At 41.3% G+C, this 22888-nt stretch overlaps 1 protein-coding gene across 2 annotated transcripts in view; it reads left to right on the forward strand.

The window, feature by feature from the left end:
* KIF14 (kinesin family member 14) overlaps positions 1-22888 on the forward strand; it is a 121671-nt gene that overhangs the window by 33413 nt on the left and 65370 nt on the right. For both annotated transcript variants that reach the window (XM_077452726.1, XM_077452727.1), the window contains exons 10-18: positions 2833-2951; positions 9171-9343; positions 12736-12883; positions 15525-15588; positions 17550-17734; positions 17878-17980; positions 18091-18251; positions 18341-18488; positions 20737-20889. In XM_077452726.1, the coding sequence (XP_077308852.1) occupies positions 2833-2951; positions 9171-9343; positions 12736-12883; positions 15525-15588; positions 17550-17734; positions 17878-17980; positions 18091-18251; positions 18341-18488; positions 20737-20889 (1254 nt within the window). The remainder of the gene's footprint in view (positions 1-2832; positions 2952-9170; positions 9344-12735; positions 12884-15524; positions 15589-17549; positions 17735-17877; positions 17981-18090; positions 18252-18340; positions 18489-20736; positions 20890-22888) is intronic.

The following is a 22888-nucleotide window of genomic DNA, read 5'->3' on the forward strand; positions in this document are numbered from 1 at the left end:
AAAAATATTATTTTATTGATAAGGCCCCTTTCACACGGGGCGGATCAGTAATGATCCGCCCCGTGAGGATCCACTCGCTCAGCGGGGATCGCTCCGTTGTCCCCGCTGAGCCGGCGGCGGACAGGGCGGTCTCCGCACACTGTGCAGGGATTTTCCTCCGTCTGCAGAATCGGACAGTAGCGGAGGCGGACAATAGCGGGTGTCTGTGGATGTTCATCCGCAGACACCCGCTATCCCATAGGGATGCATGTATGTCCGTATTTCATCCGCAAACGGATGGATGAAATACGGACATACTGTCCGCATGTGTGAAAGGGGCCATAACAATATAACATAAAATTTATATTTTTTTACTTTTTATGGTTTTTGTCTCAAGTGATTCAGTAAAGTCCAGCTTCATGATTAATTGGATTTGGCATGAAGTCTTTCCTTACTAACAGACAGCGTCGCAGGATTTGATTGACCGCAGAGGGAGCCAATGGCTGCTGCTGCTATCAGTCTGTCCAATGAGGAGCAGGAGACGCTGGGCTAATGCACAATGCTGGATCAGGTCGGGCTCTGGTAAGAAAATTGGGGGTCTTGGGGGCAGCTGCAGCTCCTTATAGCATAGAATGCATTAAGTTGAAAAACGTTGAGACTTTACAGACGCTTTTAAATGTACTTGTAAGGAGAAATTATCTAATGTATTGAAGAGCTTACATTTTAAATTTATTGTGTTAGCCAATAAATAACATCACTGTGCTTTCAATAGTAGTTAACCTAGTGTAAAATACCAACATTCCTAATTTTATTATGCATTTTTATGAATTGAAATAAAGGAGGCTATTGGTAAAGCAGCTGGTATCATCTGGCAATATCTCGCCACTCTTATTTTGCTACTTCCTAATGATTTAAAATTTTGAAAAATTTAAGTTGGTGGAGTTTGAGTGAGTTAGTGAATGTAAAGCTTTACAATTAACTACTCCTTTGCTCCCTTTTTAGTCTGTTGAAGCGTATGTCAGGGCAAAATGTAAAAAAATAAACTATGCCATACATTTTCCCAGATTTTATCCCTTTAAATACCCCGCAAGTACAGAAAAGTACATCTCCACAACATCTAGTAATCATTCTGTAGTCCAACGTGTTTTTTTTTTTTTTTGCACTTATTGAACAGAAAAAACAAAATGCTTTCAATGGAATAATAAACAAACTAAAAGGAAACAAATTGGAAGTTCAACGTCAAGGTTTACGTACACTTTAAACATACTATTAAGAGTGTTTTAATCCTTTTTTTTTTTTTTTTTCTTGAATATCTTATTTAGGGCTTTATATTCTTTATGCCCAGTTTAACCACTCCCCTTCCTGCATATTGTCATATGATGTCCACAGAAGGGATCTCCCATTCTGGGCAGGCGTTGTGTGACATCCTCGGCTTCCCCGGGAAATGTGCGCCCTCAGTGTCGCCAAGGAGCCAATGCTCGTGCCCCATGGCCGGTATGTCCACCAGGCAATCGCTCGTTACAGAACAGGACCGTGGATCTGTGTGTGTAAACACACAGATCCATGTCCTGTCAGGGGAGAGGAGACAGATGTGTTCATACGTATTAACAACAATCGGTCTCTTCCCCTGGTCAGTCCCCTCCCTCTAAAATTGGAATCACTCCCGAGGTAACAGATTTTACCCCTTGATCGCCCCCTAGTGTTAACTGCTTTTTTGCCAGTGACATTTATTACTGATTGCTGTATAACTGTTGGTGGTAAAAAAAAAAGTGTCAAAAGTGTCTGATATGTCCGCTGTAATGTCAGTTATGATCAAAATCGCAGATCTCCTCCATTACTCGTAAAAAAATAATAATAATAAAAATGCTATAAATCTATCCCTTATTTTGTAGGCGCTATAATGTTTGTGTTAACCTATCATTATACTCCTTATACTCATACTCCTTTATTTTATTATAATTTCGAACTTGTCGCTCTTTTGTTTATAGTGCAAAAAATAAAAACCGCAGAGGTGATCAAATACCTTCAAAAGAAAGCTCTATTTGTGGGTACAGCGTTGCATGACCGTGCAATTGTCATTCGAAATGTTACAGCGCTGAAAATTGGCCTGGCCAGGAAGGGGGTGAAAATGCCCTGTATTAAAATGGTTAAAGTGTATACCAAACCAAAAACCTTTTTTTTTTTTTTTTTTTTTTTTTTTCTTCCAGAGAGGGGGAGGATTAGAACCCCTATATAACTTTGTACTGCTATATGGGGCTTATTTAAGGAGATCTTCCCTTGCTTTCTGTCCCCTTGAGAGGAAGTGAGGTAAACAATATAACAGGGACAAAATAGAAATTCTAACAGGGGTTCTAATCTACTAGAGGCATTTTTATTTCTGTTGTTCCCTGGTTACACTTGCTATCGTGCTATAAATATAGATGGTTGAGCCACGGTTTTACCACCCCCAACCATTCCCCTTAAACTGTAAGGGTAGCTTGAGGGGGTTGTACACATTAAATAAAAAAAAAAAAAAAAAGAAAATACACCCAGTTGCATTCAGTTCAATTACTAGGCTTTCAGTTGCGATGCGGTATCCTCCATTGTAAAAAACAAAACAAAAAAAAACTTAATTCAGGAGGCTGCAGCTCACCTCCTGAATGCCTATCAGCTGCTCCTCTACTCCTCTCTGCAAAGCAATTCATCATGAAACGCTTTTCAGAGACCAACACAAGTGTAAGCTAGGTCTAACAGGGCCCCAGATATTGTTTAAAACCCAAGAAAAAGTTTGTCTGGACTTACATTTTAGTGGTTAATGAGTTTATGTAGCCAAAAATAATAGCACTGTATTTTTTATTTTTTTTTGGTACACAGGAGGGCATCAGTATCAACAAATCACTGCTTACTTTGGGAAAAGTGATCTCTGCTCTTTCAGAGAGCTCACAGACTAGAAAGAAAATTTTCATTCCATACAGGGAATCTGTCCTTACTTGGTAAGTGAGATCCTGGGAATCGCTACTCTAATAGATCCTTTACCTGTTTACTATATCTAATCTTCTAGTCAGTCTGTTTAATCGGTTTGGAGAGAAATATTGGAGCCACTAATGCCAATAAAATTATCCTCCTGGCTTCACTACCTAGTGAGTTCCTAAATGGGAACAAGCATGCACCCTATGAAGTCGGAAAAGCCTGAAGTCCTATTATGTGAGATTCTCAGTCTGGGACTCTGGGAGTATGTGGTTAAGCTAAGATCATGACGATGGCGCCTAACCAAGGTAGCAACTTTGCCTAACATGTTTCTATTCACACTACTTAACTGTGAAATGCAACACCCCCGCTTTTTTTTAACCAGTCTTCATAGACCTGCTTTTTGAGAGCTGTTGACCATCTAATGTGTCAAATTTTTTTTTTAAGCTTTATAACTTTAAAGCCTTCTGGTTGTGAGAATACCTAATGCTGCTGAGAGCAAGGCAAAGCTCCATATCCTCCTTCATACACTGCAGGCTGTGAGTCACTGCATCATACTCTGGTCAAGGATGAGATTTTGTCTATATTTCTCTTGAAAATATTATTAGTGTGCTTGTAATTAACCCCATATTTGTGGAATGATTGTAGACTGGGGCCTAATAGGAATAGCTTTTGGGAGAAAATATTAAAATCAATGTTTAGTATTCAGTTATTTTAAATGAGTATGCATGTAGCTGTGTGACAACAAAGAAAAGTAAAAAGGCTGCACATTAAATCGACCTCCATAATTGTAATCCAGGCATAGTAGTCATGGGACATCTGTATTCTTTAAACAACATGGTGTAAGGTGGAATTATGCTTTAGGCTAGCTAAAAATTTAGGTTTGTATTTTTGCAAACAAGCATGTTTAACCACTTCCGTACCACAGCCTGTCATAAGATGTCCTTGGCTTTCATTGATATCTGATGCCTGCAGCTGCAGGCATCAACCAGATATAATTTTTCTCAAATTGCCTTTCAGGACAACCATGGAGAGAGCGCAGCTCCGCCCATTTTCCAGGAAACACACACAACCTTTAAATCCCTCCTCTTTCACCATGGCTTCAGTTATTGTGTTTCCTCCACCATGGTGGAGGTGCATGCTGGAACCGGGGAGCTGCACTCTCTCCAAGGTGGAGGGAGAAGACTTGTCTTAAAATGTGTCTTCTTGGAGTGCAGTGATCTTCCCAGCACCCTTCCAGTATGACTGGGGGTGTTCCGGAGGCCCCAGCCTCTCCAGCACAGGGGAAGCAATGGCCTGCAGGAGGTGTTGGCGTCTGCAGGTATAACTCAGGTGGCCAGGCGTTATGCCGCTGCTGGTTGGTGGTGTTTCCGGCATGGCGGTTCTGGGTCCTGGCTGGCGGATGACCTCATGTCACACCTGGAAAACAGAGGCCAGGGGGGCAGGTCTTTCAACCGGCGCTTCCGGCCGTCGTTGATGACTGGGTAATTTAAAATCAGATGGGATTTTTCTCAGTCCCCGCTGATCTCTCTGCTAAGGATGGACGAGAGACTGACAGCTACAGCGGAAGCAGGCACCCCAGGCAACGGTCAGGCCCAGGTAACGGGCACAGTGGTAACTTAATTCTTCTCCACATAGGCTTATGTTTTGGTTATTTGTGTGATCCTCCCTGCAGGAAGCCTGTGGCTGCACGGTCAGAGGTAACTTTGCTCGGACCCTGCAGTTTGGACATGGTGGCTGCTGCTATCTGGGGCTTGCACTGCTCGGGGCACCTTTCTCTTCTGTCTGGTGATGGTCTATTTTTGCACTAAGAACAGGAAAAGTGTTAAGGGACCCTTAGGCGAGTTTAATTTTTTTCTCATTGCGGGAAAAAGTGTTCGGAAAAACCCAGGCATTCAAACCCACCAAGTCAGAGGAAATGCCCTTCCTGCAAGAACCCCCTCAGAGATTTGTGGCAGAAAGCAATGTGCAAGTCCTGTATTAAGGAGTTGGTTGAAGAGGCAAAATCACAGCAATACAAGGACTTGTTCTCTTCAGTATGAGAACTTGCAAACTTGTTGAGTTCGGTCAAAAAATATGCTGGTACAGAGCCTGGCAGGTCAGGCTGAGCCCCAGCATCCACTGTCCAGCCCTAGAGCATCCACCTCTAGAACAGCAGAGGTCATTGACTCAGGGGATGAGGGGACAAGTATTCTTCCCTCCCTCAGGGAATCAGAAAAGGAAGACAATAGTCACACCTCTGTACAAACTACCACTGGAGGAAGTGGATGACCTTTTGAGAGCGATCTACACTAGAGGTCGACCGATATGGGTTTTTCTCTGGCCGATGCCGATATTTAGAAATCATGGCGGCCGATATATGATGCCGATTTTTTTTTTTTTTTTTTTTTTTTTGTCGATATGTTAGGTTTTATGAGATGAAGGGGGATAAAAAAAAAATCGGCCTAACAGACACCTTTCCCACTGAGGCGTTTTTTTTAGGCGCTTTTGGGCTAAAAATAGCGCCTGTAAAGTGCCTGCAAAACTGCTCCCCTGCAGTCTGTGTGAAAGACAAAGTGCTTTCACACGGAGGCGATGTGCTGGCAGGATGTTAAAAAAAAAAAAAAAAAGTCCTGCAAGCAGCACGTCTTGGAGTGGTGTATACCGCTCCTCCACCACTCCTGCCCATTGATATTAATGGGCACCACTGCCGAAGCGCATGCAATGTGATTTGGCAGCGGTGCTTCACGGGTGCATTTAACCTCTTCTTCGGCTGCTAGCTGGGTTATATGCGCGCCACTAGCAGCCGAATAGCACTGCTAAAATGATTGTAAAGCGCCGCTAAAACTAGCAGAATTTTACCATCAACGCCTGCCCGCTCCAGTGTGAAAGCAGCCTATAAAATAAAAACAGGTAGTCAACTTTTGGACGAAAAAAAAATGGGCTAACTTTACTGTTTTAGTGTATTTTTTTTTTTTCCCCCAAAAAAATACATTTGAAAGACCTCTATTTTATTCCCTAGGATCTCTGCTAAAAAAATATATATAATTTTTTGGGGGTCTAAGTGATTTTCTGGCAGAAAATACAGGACTTTTACTTGTAAGCAACAAGTGTCAGAAAAGATTTAGTCTTTAAATGGTTAAACTGAGAACTCTACACACAGAGATGAGTTCATTCATTCAAGTGTAAACATTGTATCTTTTTGCTCTTTTCTTGACAGACTGCCCAGAGAGGAAACAAGTGCTTCTATGAAGACTAAGGTCCGGTTCACACTGAAGCAGCACGACTTAGACGACCTGGACGCGACCGCTGCGGCGACTTGCAAAACGACTTCTGTATCGAAGTCAATGCAAGTCGCCTCAAGACGCCCCCAAAGTCGTACAGGAAAATTTTTCTAAGTCGGAGCGACACAACGGTTCCATTTTGCAGAATGGGACGCTACTTGTCAGGCGGCTAAGTCGCCTGACAAGTCGTCCTAGTGTGAACCGACCCTCAGGCAACTTACACTGACTTCTATTACAGAAGTCATTTCCAAGTTCCGCTGTTCTAAATCGGCCTTTTTATCAGCTCAATCGGCCGATGCCGATTAATTAAAAACGGCAAATATCGGCCGATATATCGGTCGACCTCTAATCTACACTACCCTCGAGATACAGGAGGAAAGGGTGCAACTGTTGATTCATGATAAAATGTACTAAGGACTAGATGACACTAAAGATAGTGTTTCCAGTCAATAGAATCCTCTTGGACGCAGTGAAGAAAGAATGGAAGGACCCTGAGAGATGCTCATTCTTTTCCAAGACCCTTAGGAGAAGGTTTCCCTTCAAAGATAAGGAGTCAGAGGTATGGAAAAAGAAACCTTGTGTAGATGCTACATTCTCACAGTTTTCCCATCTCACAGACCTAGCATTTGAGGACATGGGGGTGCTGAAAGATGCAATGGATAAAAGAGCCGACTCTCTTTTGAAAGAAAGTGAGGGATTCCACATAAACTAGCCTCAAACCCCCTATGGCTTCCATGGTTGTCGCAAGGAACCTAGACTGCTGGGAAGAGAAGTTGAAGAGCCACATAGAGGCCGGTATGTCTTGGAAAGAACTTCTGGAGTCCTTTCCATTGATACTGAAGGCAGTAAAATACATGGCTGATGCATCAGCCGAATCGGCAAAGATGTCAGCAAGGTCGTCGGTGCTGGTGTACTCAGCTAGATGTGCTGTCTGGCTAAAAATTTGGTCTGGTGACACAGCGTCCAAGATAAAATTATGTGACCTAACTTTTTCAGGTGATCTTCTTTTTGGCCTGGACCTTGAAACGGTCTTGGACAAAACATCTGACAAGAAAAAGGCTTTCCCTTCCGAAAAAACAACCGATCAAGAAGAATTTTCGTGCTGTTCCTGGTCACTCCCTTCTGGCCAAAGAGACCCTAGTTTGTGACATTACTAAACCTGGCCACAAAACCTCCATGGAAGCTGCCGCTCAGAAAGGACCTGCTAACACGGGTCCATGAACCATCCGGAAGCAGATCGGTTACGCTCTGTCGGCGGTCTTGGAGTCCTTTGTTGCCAGGGTGGAAGCGGTGTGCACATGCAAGGGAGATAAAAACTACCCCTCCCCCCCACCACCTTCTGGGGAAAGCCCTGATTCGGAGTTGGGTCCCGCTGGGGCAAGCGGCCCCTGTTCTGAAGTTTCAGATGATGCGGACCAGAACCGTTTGGACAGTGAGATTGACTCCGTGGCAGCGCAGGAAAAATCGCTTGTAGGAGCACTTATCACTGCGGTGCGGGATACCCTAAACATGGAGGTTACGGCGGGGGGCCATCTACAGAGGTGTCGGTCCCTTTTGGGTCCCACAAGCCGGCCCTCACAGCTAAGGTGTTTCCTTACCTAACTTATTTTAATAAGTCTATTTACAAGGAGTTGGGAATCCCGCAGCCAGCCTTTTCATTTCTGAGATGCATGGCGGTGCGTTACCCCTTTTGAGGAGAGTTTCCTGAAAAAATGGACATCTCCTCCGATTGTTGATATCGGTATCCAGGTTAAAAAGGGCAGGTGGCTGTTTTAAGGTTGCAACTCCTCCGTTGAAGAGCTCTGGTTGTTATGGGTGGAGTTATTTGCTTGCTGTTCCCACCCCTCGTGTTTTTTTTTTTTTTTTTACACTGCTTTGGAATGTCCCTAAGATGAAGATGCTGTGTCCGTCAATGAACAAAAGAGAAAATAGGATTTTTGTACTCACCGTAAAATCCTTTTCTCTGAAGTTCATTGACGGACAGAGCATCCACCTCTCCTATTTATGTTTGTACTGCTTTTTGACGAACTGAGCTGCTGGATGCAAGGTGAGGGGTTATAGCCAGTAGGACAACCCCCTGGGAGGTACTGTGCAGTTTTGCTCTTTTTACATGTTATGCCTAGTTCTCTCCTGAAGGTGGAGATATAAACCTAAGGTCAAGATGAAGATGCTGTGTCTGTCAATGAACTTCAGAGAAAAGGATTTTACGGCGAGTACAAAAATCCTATTTTTCAGCCGGAGATTCCCTACAATCATAGCGGCTGTTCAGTTGCTTGATTTGTCTTATTGGTAGACGTTCCCACCCCACCGCCACCCTCTGGTGCTTCGCCAGACAATGGGCAATCTGGAGAAGGAATCCATCAGTGCTGGAAGGAAGCCATAGAGAAAACCAAGGGATAGATGGTCCCCGGCAATCTCTGAGCCTTGGAGGCCCGGGCGTGACGTTATAACATCATGTCCGGGCTGGTGGAAGTAAACAAAGCCACAGACACGGACGGAGACTTCCCTTCTTTATTCTTTTTTCTTTATCTGTCTTTTTATCCTGGAGGAGAGATGTGGGGTCTTACAGACCCCACATCTTTACATAAAGTGGACCTGTCGCGCGCACTAATCCTATTACAAGGGATGTTTACATTCCTTGTAATGGGCATAAAAGTGATCAAAAATATGATTTTTTTTTTTCTTTCAGATTTTCTTTGATTTTTACATGTAGGAGAGGAGTGCTGGAATTTTTCTCGTGGTATGGAAGTGGTTACCTTCTCTTTTTATTTTTTTAACCCTGGTCATTGTAATTGGTTAATTTATTAAAATTTTTGTTTTAATAATACATTTCAGGAGGTGAAAAAATTAATATGAATTGTAGAAATAAAGCTGTAACTAGAATTGAAAACTAAATGTTGTTCTAAGACTTTAGAGAAGCCTAGATTTATATACATGTTATTAATGCTGCTAATAGTTGTACTTTTTCTGGGTTCGCAAAAGGTTATTAAAAGACAGTTTGGGAGGCAATTCCAAAACCACCATGATTGCTACAATCAGTCCTGCTGTCAGTAACATTGAAGAGACGATGAGCACATTGAGATATGCCAAACAAGCTTGTCTAATAATAAACATTGCCAAGGTGAACGAAGACATGAACGCAAAACTGATCAGAGGTGAGGGTCTTCTCTTGTAAATCACCAGCTAGTAGATAAACTGTCACGGAGATGATTTATTTCTTAGATGGAGTTTGGGCTAACTGTGTTCTTTTTGCCTTGGTCATAAATGTTTACTGTTGATGAACTCTAACTGCACTGTAATTGTAAAATTAATGACTTTTGAGGTTAGCAATTTTCTCGGCATCCTGGAAAAATTTGTGAAAAAGTAAATCTGGAATCAAATCAGAATTCGTTACCTTCTTAATTGTCTCCTGGACAAAAATATGTCATTTATTAGACAAAATCCTTGTTACATGACAGCGGTTTCTGCATTGCTGAATGTAAAATTGAACAAGAGTGCTTTCGTGTTTTTCTGTTTTGTATCACCATTGGGGTTTCCACCATTTTATTTTATACTGCTAAAAAAAAAAAGTGTCTATACTTCTTGAAGCTAAGCTTCTTAGTAAGATCTATGAGGGCAGGGACTGATGTAAATGGTGTGTGTAAGAATAATAATAAAAAAAAAATATATATATATATATATAAAAAGTATTGGTACACCTGCCTTTACAAGCACATGAACTTTAATGGCATCCCAGTCTTAGGATGGCCATACATTATACAATTTTCCTATCGATTTACCAAAACAATATAATATAAGATCAATCCTAAACACTTCCGATGTGTATGCACTACGTAGTTGAAGGTACATTTAAAGAAAATTGAATAAGAAAATTGTATAGTGTATGGGCAGCCTTAGTCCGTAGTGTTCAATATTGCGTTGGCCCACCCTTTGCAGCTATAACTTCAACTCTTCTGGGAAGGCTGTCCACAATGTTTAGGAGTGTGTCTATGGGAATGTTTGACCATTCTTCCAGAAGTGTATCTGTGAGGTCAGGCACTGATGTTGGACAAGAAGGCCTGACTCGCAGTCTCTGCCCCTAATTCATCCCAAAGTTGTTCTATCTGGCCGAGGTCAGGACTCCGTGCAGGCCAGTCAAGTTCCTCCACCCCAAACTTGCTCATCCATGTCTTTATGGACCCTGCTTTGGGCACGGGCTGGAACGGGAAAGGGCCATCCCCAAACTGTTCCCATAAAGTTGGGAGCATGAAATTGTCCGAAATGTCTTGGTATGCTGATGCCTTAAGCGTTCCCTTCGCTGGAACTAAGGGGCCAAGTCCAGCCCCTGAAAAACAACCCCACACCATAATCCCCCCTTCCACCAAATGATTTGGACCAGTGTGCAAAGCAAGGTCCATAAAGACTTTGATGAGCGAGTTTGGGGTGGAGGAACTTGACTGGCCTGCACAGAGTCCTGACCTCGACCTGATAGAACACCTTTGGGATGAATTGGAGCAAAGACTGCTAGCCAGGCCTTCTCGTCCAACATCCGTGCCTGACCTCACAAGTGCGCTTCTGGAAGAATGGTGAAACATTCCCATAGACACAAGCGCATGTGTGCGTAAAGGCAGGAGTCCCAATACTTTTGACAATAGTGTATGTACATAAAGTGCTGCGTTTTTTTTTTCTGGCGCTATATAATTACCTGCAATTATAACAACTTGGGGGTCAGTGAAATAGGAGAGGACTCTATGCCTTAAGAAAAATGCATACTCACAAGAGTAGGATTAAAATGGATGTATCAGGTATGGGTTGGCAGAACATCCGGGAAGGGAGTACATCCGTTGGGTTTGCGGTGGACCAATAGGCGATGTGTTTGCGGAGCATGTACTCCTCCTTCAGGCCTAACGGGGGGCCATATTGGATAAGGGTTTATGAGCTTTAGTACCAGAGCTCCTGGGTCCTAATGTCCTATAGCTTTAAGCATGCCACATGTAAATGTAGCTGGGCAAATGTTAAGGGGGAACAGGGGAATTGGGTAAACAAGGGTAAGGGGAGAGACTGTGGATTCAGCATATAAAAGGGATCAATAAAAATTGGGTACACATTTAAAAATTGGTGAACGTTTGAAAATTGAGCAAAAAACGGGCATTGGTAAACTTTTCTAAGAACAACACTATAGAACGACATTGTATGGCTCCAAGGAATTACACTTGTGTGTATGTACAAGCATGAAGAAATGAGTGTAATTCCTTGGTACATACACATATGAGTGCAATTCCTTGAGCCATACCATGTCGTTCTATAGTGTTGCTCTTAGAAATGTTTACCAATGCCTGTTTTTTGCTTAATTTTCAAACGTTTACCAATTTTTAAATGTGTATCCAATTTTAAATGTCCATCAATGACTATTTTTCTTGATCTTTTTTTATATGTTAAAAGCGAGTCTCCCCTCGCCCTTGTTTAACCAATTCCCCTATTCCTCCTTAACATCTGACCAGCTACATTTACATGTGGCATGCTTTAAAGCTATAGGACATTAGGACCCAGGAGCTCCGGTACTAGAGCTTAGAAGCTGTTATCCAACATGGCCCCTGTTGGGCCTGAAGAAGGAGCGCATACTCCACAAACTCGTCGCCTATTGGTCCACCGCAAACCCGGAAGTGTCCCCTGGCTCACTGTTTGCTTGAGGCCCAGGAAGCGTTGGCGACCACAGGTGCAACCCGCTCCGCTTCAACAGCCAACGGATGTACTCCCTTCCCGGACGTTCTGCCAACCCATGCCTGATATGCCCGTTTTAATCCTACTCTTGTGAGTATGTATGCACATTTTGTTCATTAAAATGTATTGCTATACTGCATTTAGTGGCGCCTCTGTGCTTTTTCCTCAGCCATCCCAAGAGTTGCTTCTCATCTTCACTGGGTTGCCTTCAAGGTGCTATATTATGGACTTTATTGCAGTCATTTGCTTCAAATGATTCTTTTTAAAGTACCCCCCCCCCCCCCCCCCCCTCATGTTTTAGCTACTTATCAGTTCGAGGATCTACTCTGAGGCTGGTGCAAGCGTCAACTTTTTACTATGTGAATCAATGCCTTAAGCCTATTATATTCGACAATCATGTGAAGGATGAAATAGGTCCAGTAAAAAATGTATTAATCTTAAATCATAAGATGCAATCAATTCGTTTTGGGGGCTTTTCATCAGGGCTTGTGCTGGTGGTGATGGGAGGGAAGGGAATACAGGACAAGAACAACAAAGATCATGCATTTTAATCACTGTGTGGGTCGTTTTGTGTGTGTGTGTGTGTGTGTGTGTGTGTGTGTGTGTGTGTTTGTTTTGTTTTTTTGTTGTTGTTTTTGTGGTGTGTTTTTTTTTTTTCTTTCTTTTATTGGGATACCGTTAGAACTAGATTGGGTGATAAATTCTCCAATGTACCCTTTTGTATGTAAAATAGGTACAATTTATTTGTGGTGTTTTTTTTTTTTTCACTATTAACACCTGCGAGAACTTTTCTTGGTGTTGTCTCTGCAGAGTGAAACAATATAATTATAAATGTTTTGCTATTTAGAACTGAAATATGAGATTGATAAGTTAAAGGCAGCACAGCTATCTGTCAAGAGTTTGAATTCTGAGAAATATCAACATTGTCAACAGGAAATAACCCATCTAAAGCTAAAACTGAGCCAGCAGGAAAAGGAGATGTCTGAATTACACAGGTGAGGAGCTGGAAGAAGAGTGTTTTAATAATCTGTCTTAGTACAGCAATGTGAAATGTGGTTTCCTGTGGCTTTTCTTAATTGCCCCAGTAATGTTGGATAAAAGAAAAGCCTGATTTAAAAAAAAAATCTAAATAAAACAAATCTGTAGAAGTTTATCTTTTTTGCTTACTACTGCTGGCTTTTCATGTGCGGTTAAGCAAGCAATAATTTAGAAATGATCTTTCACATTTTGACTAATTTGGTCATACTCAAATTTCCATCAGGGGTAATTATTCCCTTTTCAATGATTGTTTTGGTTAGAACTGCTCATTAAGTGCAATTTAATTATGAAAGATGCATTTCTTTAATTGAAACAATTTGTTATATCAAGCAGTAGTATTTTGTTAAGAATATTTGCAAGGGGAGCAATTTTAAACAAGGTAGTTGCTAAAACCTTATCAATGTACAGCAATACTGGCTATAAACAGTAATATTAGCAGCAACCTACACAATGTTTTTTGAATAGAGAGTATTTCCATTTTATTTCTATGGTTTCTTCAAGTTAAACTTCAGGCGGATAGGAACGGTGCAAATGAATGCAGTTCTGTACTCCTGCATCATTCAATATCCTTTTTAAATGCAAGTAGCTTTGTATAAACATTTTTACAGGTCTCTGTATAGCAGAGCTCAGACTGGAGGGGGGAGAAGCAGCATAAAGAACCAATAAGTTATTCTGCTGTACAAGGTGGATGCTAAGGCTGCTTTCACACTGGGGCAGTATTCAGGCGTTACAGCGCTAAAAATAGTGCCTGTGTAGCGCCTGAAAAAAAACCGGCCCCTTTCCCTCCAGTGTGAAAGCCGGAGGGCTTTCACACTGGAGCGATGCGCTGGCAGGACGGTGAAAAAAGTCCTGCTAGCCGCATCTTTGGAGCGGTGAAGGAGCGGTGTATTCCCCGCTCCTATACCGCTCCTACCCATTGAAATCAATGGGACATCGCGGCAATACCGCCGGCAAAGCGCCGCTGCAGCGGCGCTTTGCGGGCGGGTTTAACCCTTTTTCGGCCGCTAGCGGGGGTTAAAACCACCCCGCTAGCGCCCGCAGACCGCCGCTAAAACTACGGTTAAGCGCCGCTAAAAAATAGCGGTGCTTTACCGCCGACGCCGCTCCCGCCCCAGTGTGAAAGCAGCCTAATAGAAGAGAGCAGATTGAGGGAAAGATCATCACAACAGTCTGCTGCTTCTCAATTCACTGTCCAGTAAGTGTTACTGAACTGCAGCAGGGAAAGATCAGGTCTCCTTACCTGTTGGGCCACTTTCGCACTGAGGTGTTTTTTCAGGCACTTTTGGGCTAAAAAAAATAGCACCTGTAAAGCGTCTGAAAATCTCCTCCCCTGCAGCCCCAGTGTGAGAACACAAGTGCTTTCACACTGGAGCAGTGTGCTTGCAGGACAGTAAAAAAGACCTGCAAGCAGCATCTTTGGACCAGCGCTGCCAAAGCGCCTTGCGGGTGCTTGTAACCCTTTTTTGGCAGCCAGCAAGGGTTAAAAGCGCCCAGCTAGCAGCTGAAAAGTGCCACTAAAACTAGCTGTGCTTTATCGCTAATGGCCCCCCCCGCCCCAGTGTATAAGTAGCCTTAGATAGGGCTTTACTATGTGGTAGAGCTTTGTAAATCTCTGGACTAGATGGACACAAATATAAATCCTTTAGCAGCTTCTTTGTAAGCATTTCATCTTTGTGTTTACCTTCTTGCCTAGAGTTGCAATATGCAAACCTTTGAGTGGGTTTTTGCTTAAACTTCCCTATAAATAAGTCACCAGTAAGTTGACATTAGTTCTGGCAGGTTGCTAAGGTCCAGTCCTATTATTGAAAGGGGATACAGTACATGTGTAAGCAAAGTAAAAGAAACAGGTTCTTCCTCCCCCCTCCTCACATCTCCCCTCTCCTCCCCTTTTTTTTTTTTTTTTTTTTCTCTTTTCTCTTCAAACTCTTTTACAAACAATGCTGCAAATTGTGTAGTCTTATTGATCTACCTTTTTTGATGGATAAATATCCTCACTTTTGGACATATCTGTTGTTAGATTTTTGCAAGTGGCTGCTCTATCTGGAGTCTGGTTTTCATGGTCTGCTGCTCCAATTAGACTACTTTGTTATCTGAGAATATTTTATATCTATTAATTCCTTTTCTATGTTGACCATTGCATTACCGATAAGTTTAAAATGTATAACTTCGACCTATATTTTGATGCTGGTGTACTTTTTTATTTTATTTTTTTTTGATGCTTACCCATAGCCACTCTGGCTTTTCTTTTCCAGTTCTTCTAACTATATTTCCAGAATTTTGATGAATGCATAAAATTTATATTATAGTTGGCTTTCTATTTTGTAACTCTTCATAAAAAAATATATATATATTTTTTTGAAAAACCAATAACGATTGAAACAGAAAATGCATCAAAATGCACTGGAACGCAGCAAAAATGCGTATTTAGAAACTCATCTGGAACACATCTGGACTGCATTCATGGTGTGAACCGGCCCTAAAACAAAACAAATGTCTCACAATGGACCTGTTAAGAATAGGCTCTGCCTTCTTTTGCCTTTATGTTATCAAATCATTTTCAGCATTACAAAATTTTTTTTTTTTTTTTTGTGTACAAAGGATTTGGAAGGAGAGGCTTGAACATGCTGAACAGAGGAAGAAGGAAGAGACCCAAGAATTACAGGTGAGATTAAGGAAGTGCCACTTAGACTCATGCTAGGAGTGCAGAACTACTTGGTGCACCAACTGCCCATCATTTACAGTAACATATACAGTGCTCAGCATAAATAAGTAACAGATTTTGTCAGAAAGCCTTTACTTTCCTTTCAGAAACGACATTTCTTTTCTTACATCAGGAGATGCAGAGCCATAGTAGTTACTATGTGGGTTATATGGACAGGTGATGGACACTGGGTCGCCCCTAAGGCAAGACGTGTACTCCCTATATAACCCTAAGCCCCTGTACACACGGTCGGAGATTTACACAACCAAATCCGTCGGATTTTGTCAGTCAGATTTAGTCTGACGGATTGTGTCTGAAACTGTTGCATACACACGTTCGGACTAAGTTGTCGAAAAATCCGATCTTTCAGAACGTGATGACGTAATTTCGTTACAATGGGACTAGATTCAGGCTAGTAGCCAATGGCTTTGATGTAGGAATTTGATCTGAGCATGCGTGGCACTTGGTCCGATCAAAATTCTCTACACATGATCGCATTACGTCCGACCGGCCCAGTTGGTCGGGAAATATTTCCAACATGTTGGAAAATTGGGTCCGACGGAGATTCGGACGGAATCAGTCCGATGCATACCACACACAGTCGGATTATCTGACGTCAGGGTCCGATAAGACGCATTCCGACGGATTCTCCGACCGTGTGTACACGGCATAACCCTGCTTTAAACTACTCCACAACTTTATCCCTGACCTGTCTAGTGTGTTTCTTTTGGCCTTCATAATTGTTCACTAAGGTTGTCTAACAATCCTCTGAGGGCTTCACAGAACACCTGTATTTATACTGAGATTAAATTATACACAGGTGGTCTCTATTTACCAATTAGGTGACTACATTTTAGTGAGTTATCAAAGTAAAGGGGGCTGAATACAAATGCCCGCCACACTTTTCAGATATTTAATTGTATAAAATTTGGAAAACCATTTATCATTTTCCTTCCACTTCCACCTCACAATTATGGGCCACTTTGTGTTGGTCTATCACATAAAAGCCAAATAAAATGCATTTGTTTTTGTTGTGACAAGGGGTATGAATATGTTTTCATTATGACTGCTTTGTGTATAGTGTGTTCATTTTTACTTTTAGGTCTCATGCACACTGGACGTTATAATGTTATAAAAATGCCAGTTGCTTTGCAGTGAGTTTTTAAAAGTTTTTGCAATAGTGTTTTTAAGGGTGTGTGTTTTTATTTTATTTTTTTCTCTTTAATGAGATCAAAAACATTAAACGCTGGTGAGCGACATTTATCTGCGTTAGATCGTTTTTGCAGTCGAAAAACTCCCCTCAGAACCCATTAGTGTGGGTATTTTTTATTTTTTTTTTTTTTTTTTACAGCCAAAAAATGTCCCAGCCAAAAACAGTTGATAACAGCCTATGTGTGCATTTGACACATAGGATAACATGCTGGAGAGTTTGACTGTAGAAAAAAACATGTCTGAAGCCAGAAACAGCAGCTGTAAAGTCCAAAAACGTGTGCATGAGGCCTTATTCTCTTGGATTATGTGAACACTTTGCTGGCTGTTTTTGGGCTCCAAAAACAACAAAAAAACAAATTTTCCATGAGCAGAAGGGTTGTTTATTTCAATGCTCATACATTCATAGAAGTCCTTGTGTACTCATGTGACCGTTTATAAAAAGGAGACTTAGAAAATCAGTACAGCTCAGTGGTGGTCTCAGAGCAAACCAGCCCTGATTAAAGCACCAAAGTAGAAATATCATTAAACCACATACTAGTTTTTTTTAAAATAACTTTCCTACAGTTTAGAAACTTTTGGTAATATCAGTTGATTAACGGTTAGGATGTTTGTACATTTTGTTTAGCTTTGGATAAACTGACAATATGTGCTGAATTTTTTTAATGACAATTACTGTAGTGTTCACTGTAGATATGCTGTACTCCAAACAGAAAGCTGGGATCACTTTTAAGATGGACAATCGTTTGCCAAACTTGGTGAATCTGAATGAAGATCCTCAGCTTTCAGAGATGTTACTGTACATGATAAAAGAAGGAAAGACCACCGTGGGGAAATACTGTAAAGGCTCATCTCATGACATCCAGCTGTCTGGCGCACTTATCGCTGAAGACCATTGGTAAGGAGATTCTAACAATGATTAGTGGTTATCTGCCTGGGAGAAGGTGACAGCAAAAATGTAAACAATCTCTTAAAAACAGATAGTCGCCTGTAGGCAATTAATGAGTTCTCTTGGTTAACTAATTATTTATTTTTTGACAGTGTCATCACCAATATTGACAACCTAGTTAGAATAATCCCAGCAGGAGAGGCAAAGACATATGTTAATGGTAACGAGATCTTGGCTTCCACCATTCTGCATCATGTAAGTTCAATCTTTTTTTGTCTTGATGAAGCACTGAAAATGTGTGTGGTTATAACCTATATCTAGAGTGTTTTATCCAATGTATACAAAATTTCAAATGTAACATTCAGGGTGATCGTGTGATTCTGGGAGGAGATCATTACTTCAGATTTAACCATCCTGTGGAGGTCCAGCAATTAAAAGGTCCATCCAGAGTTTCTACTATATGCTCAGACGGTCCCAAGGACTTTGAATTTGCCAAGAATGAACTTCTGAAAGCCCAGAGAGCCAAGTGTGTAAACCCTTTCCAATAGTTTTTTTTTTTTTTTTTTTAAGATAAGTTTACTACAACCCTGAATGCTAATTTATTTTGCTCTGTAGATTGGAAGAGGAGATTGAAGAAGCACGGTTAAGAGCAAAGGAGGAGATGATGCGAGGAATCCAAATTGCAAAAGAGATGGCGCAGCAGGAGCTCAGCTGCCAGAAGTCGGAATACGAAGAAAAGATCAAAGCTCTAGAAGCCGAGCTGGTGAGTTTCCAGTGACTGGTCATAATTTATACCTTTATTTTTAAATGTGATTACTTTCGAAAGATATATTACAATTATTGGAAAAAAATAAAAAAATATCTGCAATTGATGATTAAGTGATGTTAAATGATATACAATAATAAAAAATAACCAATTAATGACCTGCAGCTGAATATTATAACACAGATATTGGGCACAGAATAGTAATGCAAATAATTAGGGCTGTTACTGATTAAAATTTTCGTGTTCGATTAATCTATTTTTTATTTTTTAATCGATTAATTGACTAATATCGATTAATTTATAATGCACATACAGATCCAACTACTTTTAGCTGATCTCCTTGCATTGCAACTCTGCATTAGTCAGTGGTAAATGTGGTATACACTATATACAATCACCCGACACTTGTTTGTTTCCACAATCCATGACTTAACTTCACAGTTCACACAAATACGTTTTAAATTGGGCATCACTTTAGCCAGTCATGCAGACATACCAGAGTGTTTACGTTTTTTATTTTTACAACAATGTTAAAAACAGAGGTTATCAAATTTGCCTACGCTTAGCTCACTGAATGATCCCAGTTAACCACATCCATATTTACCATCACTGTCCAGTGACATCACAGACATCAACATCACCAGACTACTCCCTCATTCCCTTCGTTAGCAGACGGAGGCACTTTGGGAAGGGGGGAGAGTCCGGTGTCGTAGATTTCCGTGATGTCACCGGATCTCCGACGGAACTTCCTGAAGACCCGGAAGTCAGTGGAGGCGTGAGTACCGATCAAAAGAATTTTGATCAATCAAAAAATTAATGATTAATCGAATTCATCTTTAATTTTCCCAGCCCTACAAATAAATGGAGTGCAGCACTAGGTTTAAGCATAAAATGACCGTGTGCATGAACGATGTATATGAAAAATACAACTGCAAAACAGTAATATAAATGTGCAATATAACCTAAAACATAAATGACATATGTTCAATAAAGTGCAACTGTGCAGTGCAATATAATAAACTGTACTATACATAACCAGAAAAAGGGTGCAAATTTGTTTTGGTGCAGTTCTATGCGACTATAGTAAAACCAGAATCTCATACAAAATGCACAGGCGTGCAAAAAGCAATATAAAGGAAAAAGATTGATAACAAAAGTTCATATATTGCTGGAATCCAATACAGTGACTTCAAGTGCAACTTGAAACGTAGATCAGGTGCTTGACACCATGATTCCCATCACCTCATTGAGATAAACGGCTTACCAGAAAGCCTGCAACCTCCCTTACTCATGGGGGGTCAAACAGCGCTTTAATAGAATCAAAGATTCGCTGCTGGGAAAACTTTGGCGTAGTGCGTAGAATCCCGACGATCATTTAGTCAGATGTGACGTCATCGGGGGTATGCCCACACATCTGCGCATTAAATAGCTCACTGGCAAAATGGGCAAGCGCTGCCATAGGTTGTGCGAAATTAAAAAAAAAAAAAAAAAAAAAAAAATGGAGAAAAAGTGGAGAAAAACCCTGGATTGTTAAAGATGAACCAGTTAATAAAGAAAGATTTGAATATGAACAGTGGAGGGAACATCAACTATAATTAATAAAACAGTTGATGTCCCACTCCACATTCAAGCCATTAGACACGTGAGACCCCAGTTTATATATCCAATTTGTTTCAGTTCTGGATATGGTGCATCTTCCATTGCTACCTCACCAGTGTGGTATATATTTCTCAAGTGCCATGAAAGTGGTACTTCTGGGATCCCTACTATGTTTTAAATCACCACAGTGGGCATTGATTTTGCACACTTGGCATTTTCCACAGAGATAGTACCCCTTAAAGTCTCCAAAAAAGGTTGGTCTAACTGGTGGATCAGGAACATTGCATGCTATAGAGTGCTTTAAGTTGGAAGCACCCCTAAAGATAACACGAGGTCGGACAACAAAGGGCCCAAAACACGATCATTCTTAATAATTCTTTTGATTGCCCAGTGTTGGCTAGAATATGTAGTAAGGAAGGCCAAATCAAAATCCTCTTTCTTGTCCACTTTAGGGGGTTTCCCACCCAGGAGTTCTTGACTATCTCTGTTACTGACCTCCATTATCAAAGAGTGTAAAGCCTTGCTGTCACATCCTTTAGCTAAAAATCTAGTTCTTAGAAATGAGGCTTCTCTGAAAAACTCATCTAATTATTGGAAAAACTGAATTTTTGGATAATAAAATAATTATACCATTTATGATGTTCAGGAGGAGGAAACGCGGAGGAAACAGCAGCAGGAGATAACCACTCTGAAAGCAGCCAGCAAAATACAGGAACTGGAAGAGGTCAAGCTGCATCTTCAACAGGAGATTCAGCTCAACAAAAGGCGATTGGAAATGGAAACTCTGGCCACCAAGCGGGTAAAAAGTTGGTTATACTACACATAAATTAACTATTTTGCTTTCTGTGCAGATAAGGAAGAGGCTTGGGTAAGGCAAACAACCTCTTTCCATGTAAATATCTAATTATCTGGGCAGGCTAGTAGCATATTTTGGCAAGATATGCATGCTCTCTCCCAGCTGTCAAGCTTAGTGTAGAACCCTCTTTAGCTGTGGTTGGTGGAAACTGAAATCAAACCTCAGGGTATGCTCACCGTGATCCCTCACCATGTCTTCGCCTTACAATACCCTCCTTCCCCATCTGAAATTTTTATTTGGTACAGAAAAAGTGGGATACAAACCATCCCTCCTCAGTAGCTTGCATTGGCACAGTTGGACAGTTTAGCAGTGATGGCTATGCAGCAGTACCTTCCTTTACTCATCTTGAAAGGCATGCATACATACAACTTACAATAATCAATGCATACCTCTCCTGCAACACATGCACAATTCCCCATGTTCTATTCCTTAAACCTTAAAGCCCATTCTTTTTAGGACTAAAGATTAGTTAAAACCCCCCAAAACTAATTTTCTGAATGCAGACACCCTGGAGAAATAGAATAGTGGTAGTTCCAGTTTATGCCTCACAAAATTGACGCAATTGGTTCATGTGAAAATTTTAGAAATAAATATTAAGTTCATTTTAGGGGCACATAAATGCAATATCAAATGCGACATGCAGCATGCTGGTCTGGGATAGTGGGGCTTGCTAGGTTGTATGGAAGCTGTACAACCCCATGAATGATCCCAGCTGACAGTTTGCTTGTCTGTCAGATTTTTTTTTTTAAATCAGAAAAGTTTTTATTAGAAAACCTAATAATACAAGACATCCGTAACATCGACCATGCAGTGCACCAACGTACATAGTATTGAATCTGGATAACATGCAGAATCTCCACATAGGGAATAAAGCAAAGGGGTGCAATTTAGTTTGACCAAGTAAAACAGAAGCATTGGTATACAGACAAATAAGAAAAGTTGTCATATATCAGGACATCCTTACAAAAAAGGGAGAAGGAGAAGCCTTCCGTTCATTTTTATTTTTTGACTTTTTGTTTTCTTTTTATGTTAGATAAAAAAGAAAAGAGAAAACAGTATAGGGGGGGGGGGGGGGGACAGAAATCCCTGAGAATCATAACATATGGGAGTAGTGGCGTGCATAGCACCCTCACCCTAACATTGTTCAACAACATGCCCCAAATAATTGTGTACAGAAGCTCTAGACTGGTAGTATAGATCCCATGGTGAAGGTTGAGGTCGGGTCAGCCCTGTAGCAACCTCTTTTGAATCAACTGGTGCGGCGCCAGACCTGGGAGGTCAAGCCAGTCTTGCCAAAGGTTATATAATTTTTGGGGGGCGTTCCTATGCTGATATGTCAGCTTTTCACGTATCAGCATTCTATTAACCTGATCAATCCACTGTTGGCTGCTGGGTACCCTGGGCGTGATCCATAGCTGGGCTATCAGTTTACGGGCTACATAAAGTAATCAGAGTATTGCCGCGTGTACGGCTGGGGTTAGGGATTCTTCATCCAGGGCTCCCAGCAGGCAGATTGTCTGTCAGATTTTCACACGTGAGTGTGTGTGTGTGTGTGTGTGTGTGTGTGTGTGTGTGTAAACCACTCCCCATGCTGTTGGTTGTATGGTTTATATTGGTGACAGTGAAAGGGTTAAAAAACCCTACACATAAACAAAACCTGTTGATCTGCCAGAAAATGCACAGAGCTCTTGATCCTGTTTGGCCTGTGACACGCAGCATTTTTGGACTGAGAGTTGTCAGCCCTCCCAGTGTCTTTTTCCGAACTACTTAACCACTCCTACTCTCAGATCTCTACTGCCGTTCATGTTAAGAATTGAGAGGGCTAAATAGCCTCCTTTGGGATAACACAGAACATCAATTCCTGATCAGACTGATGAGTGTTTGTCACTTATCAAGCAGAACTAACAAAATGCTTCATATGAATATTTAACAGTCCAAAATG

The sequence above is a fragment of the Lithobates pipiens genome, unplaced genomic scaffold, assembly GCF_037356315.1.
Source record: "Lithobates pipiens isolate NorthernLeopardFrog02 unplaced genomic scaffold, aLitPip1_a1.2 Scaffold_23, whole genome shotgun sequence".
NCBI lineage: Eukaryota > Metazoa > Chordata > Amphibia > Anura > Ranidae > Lithobates > Lithobates pipiens.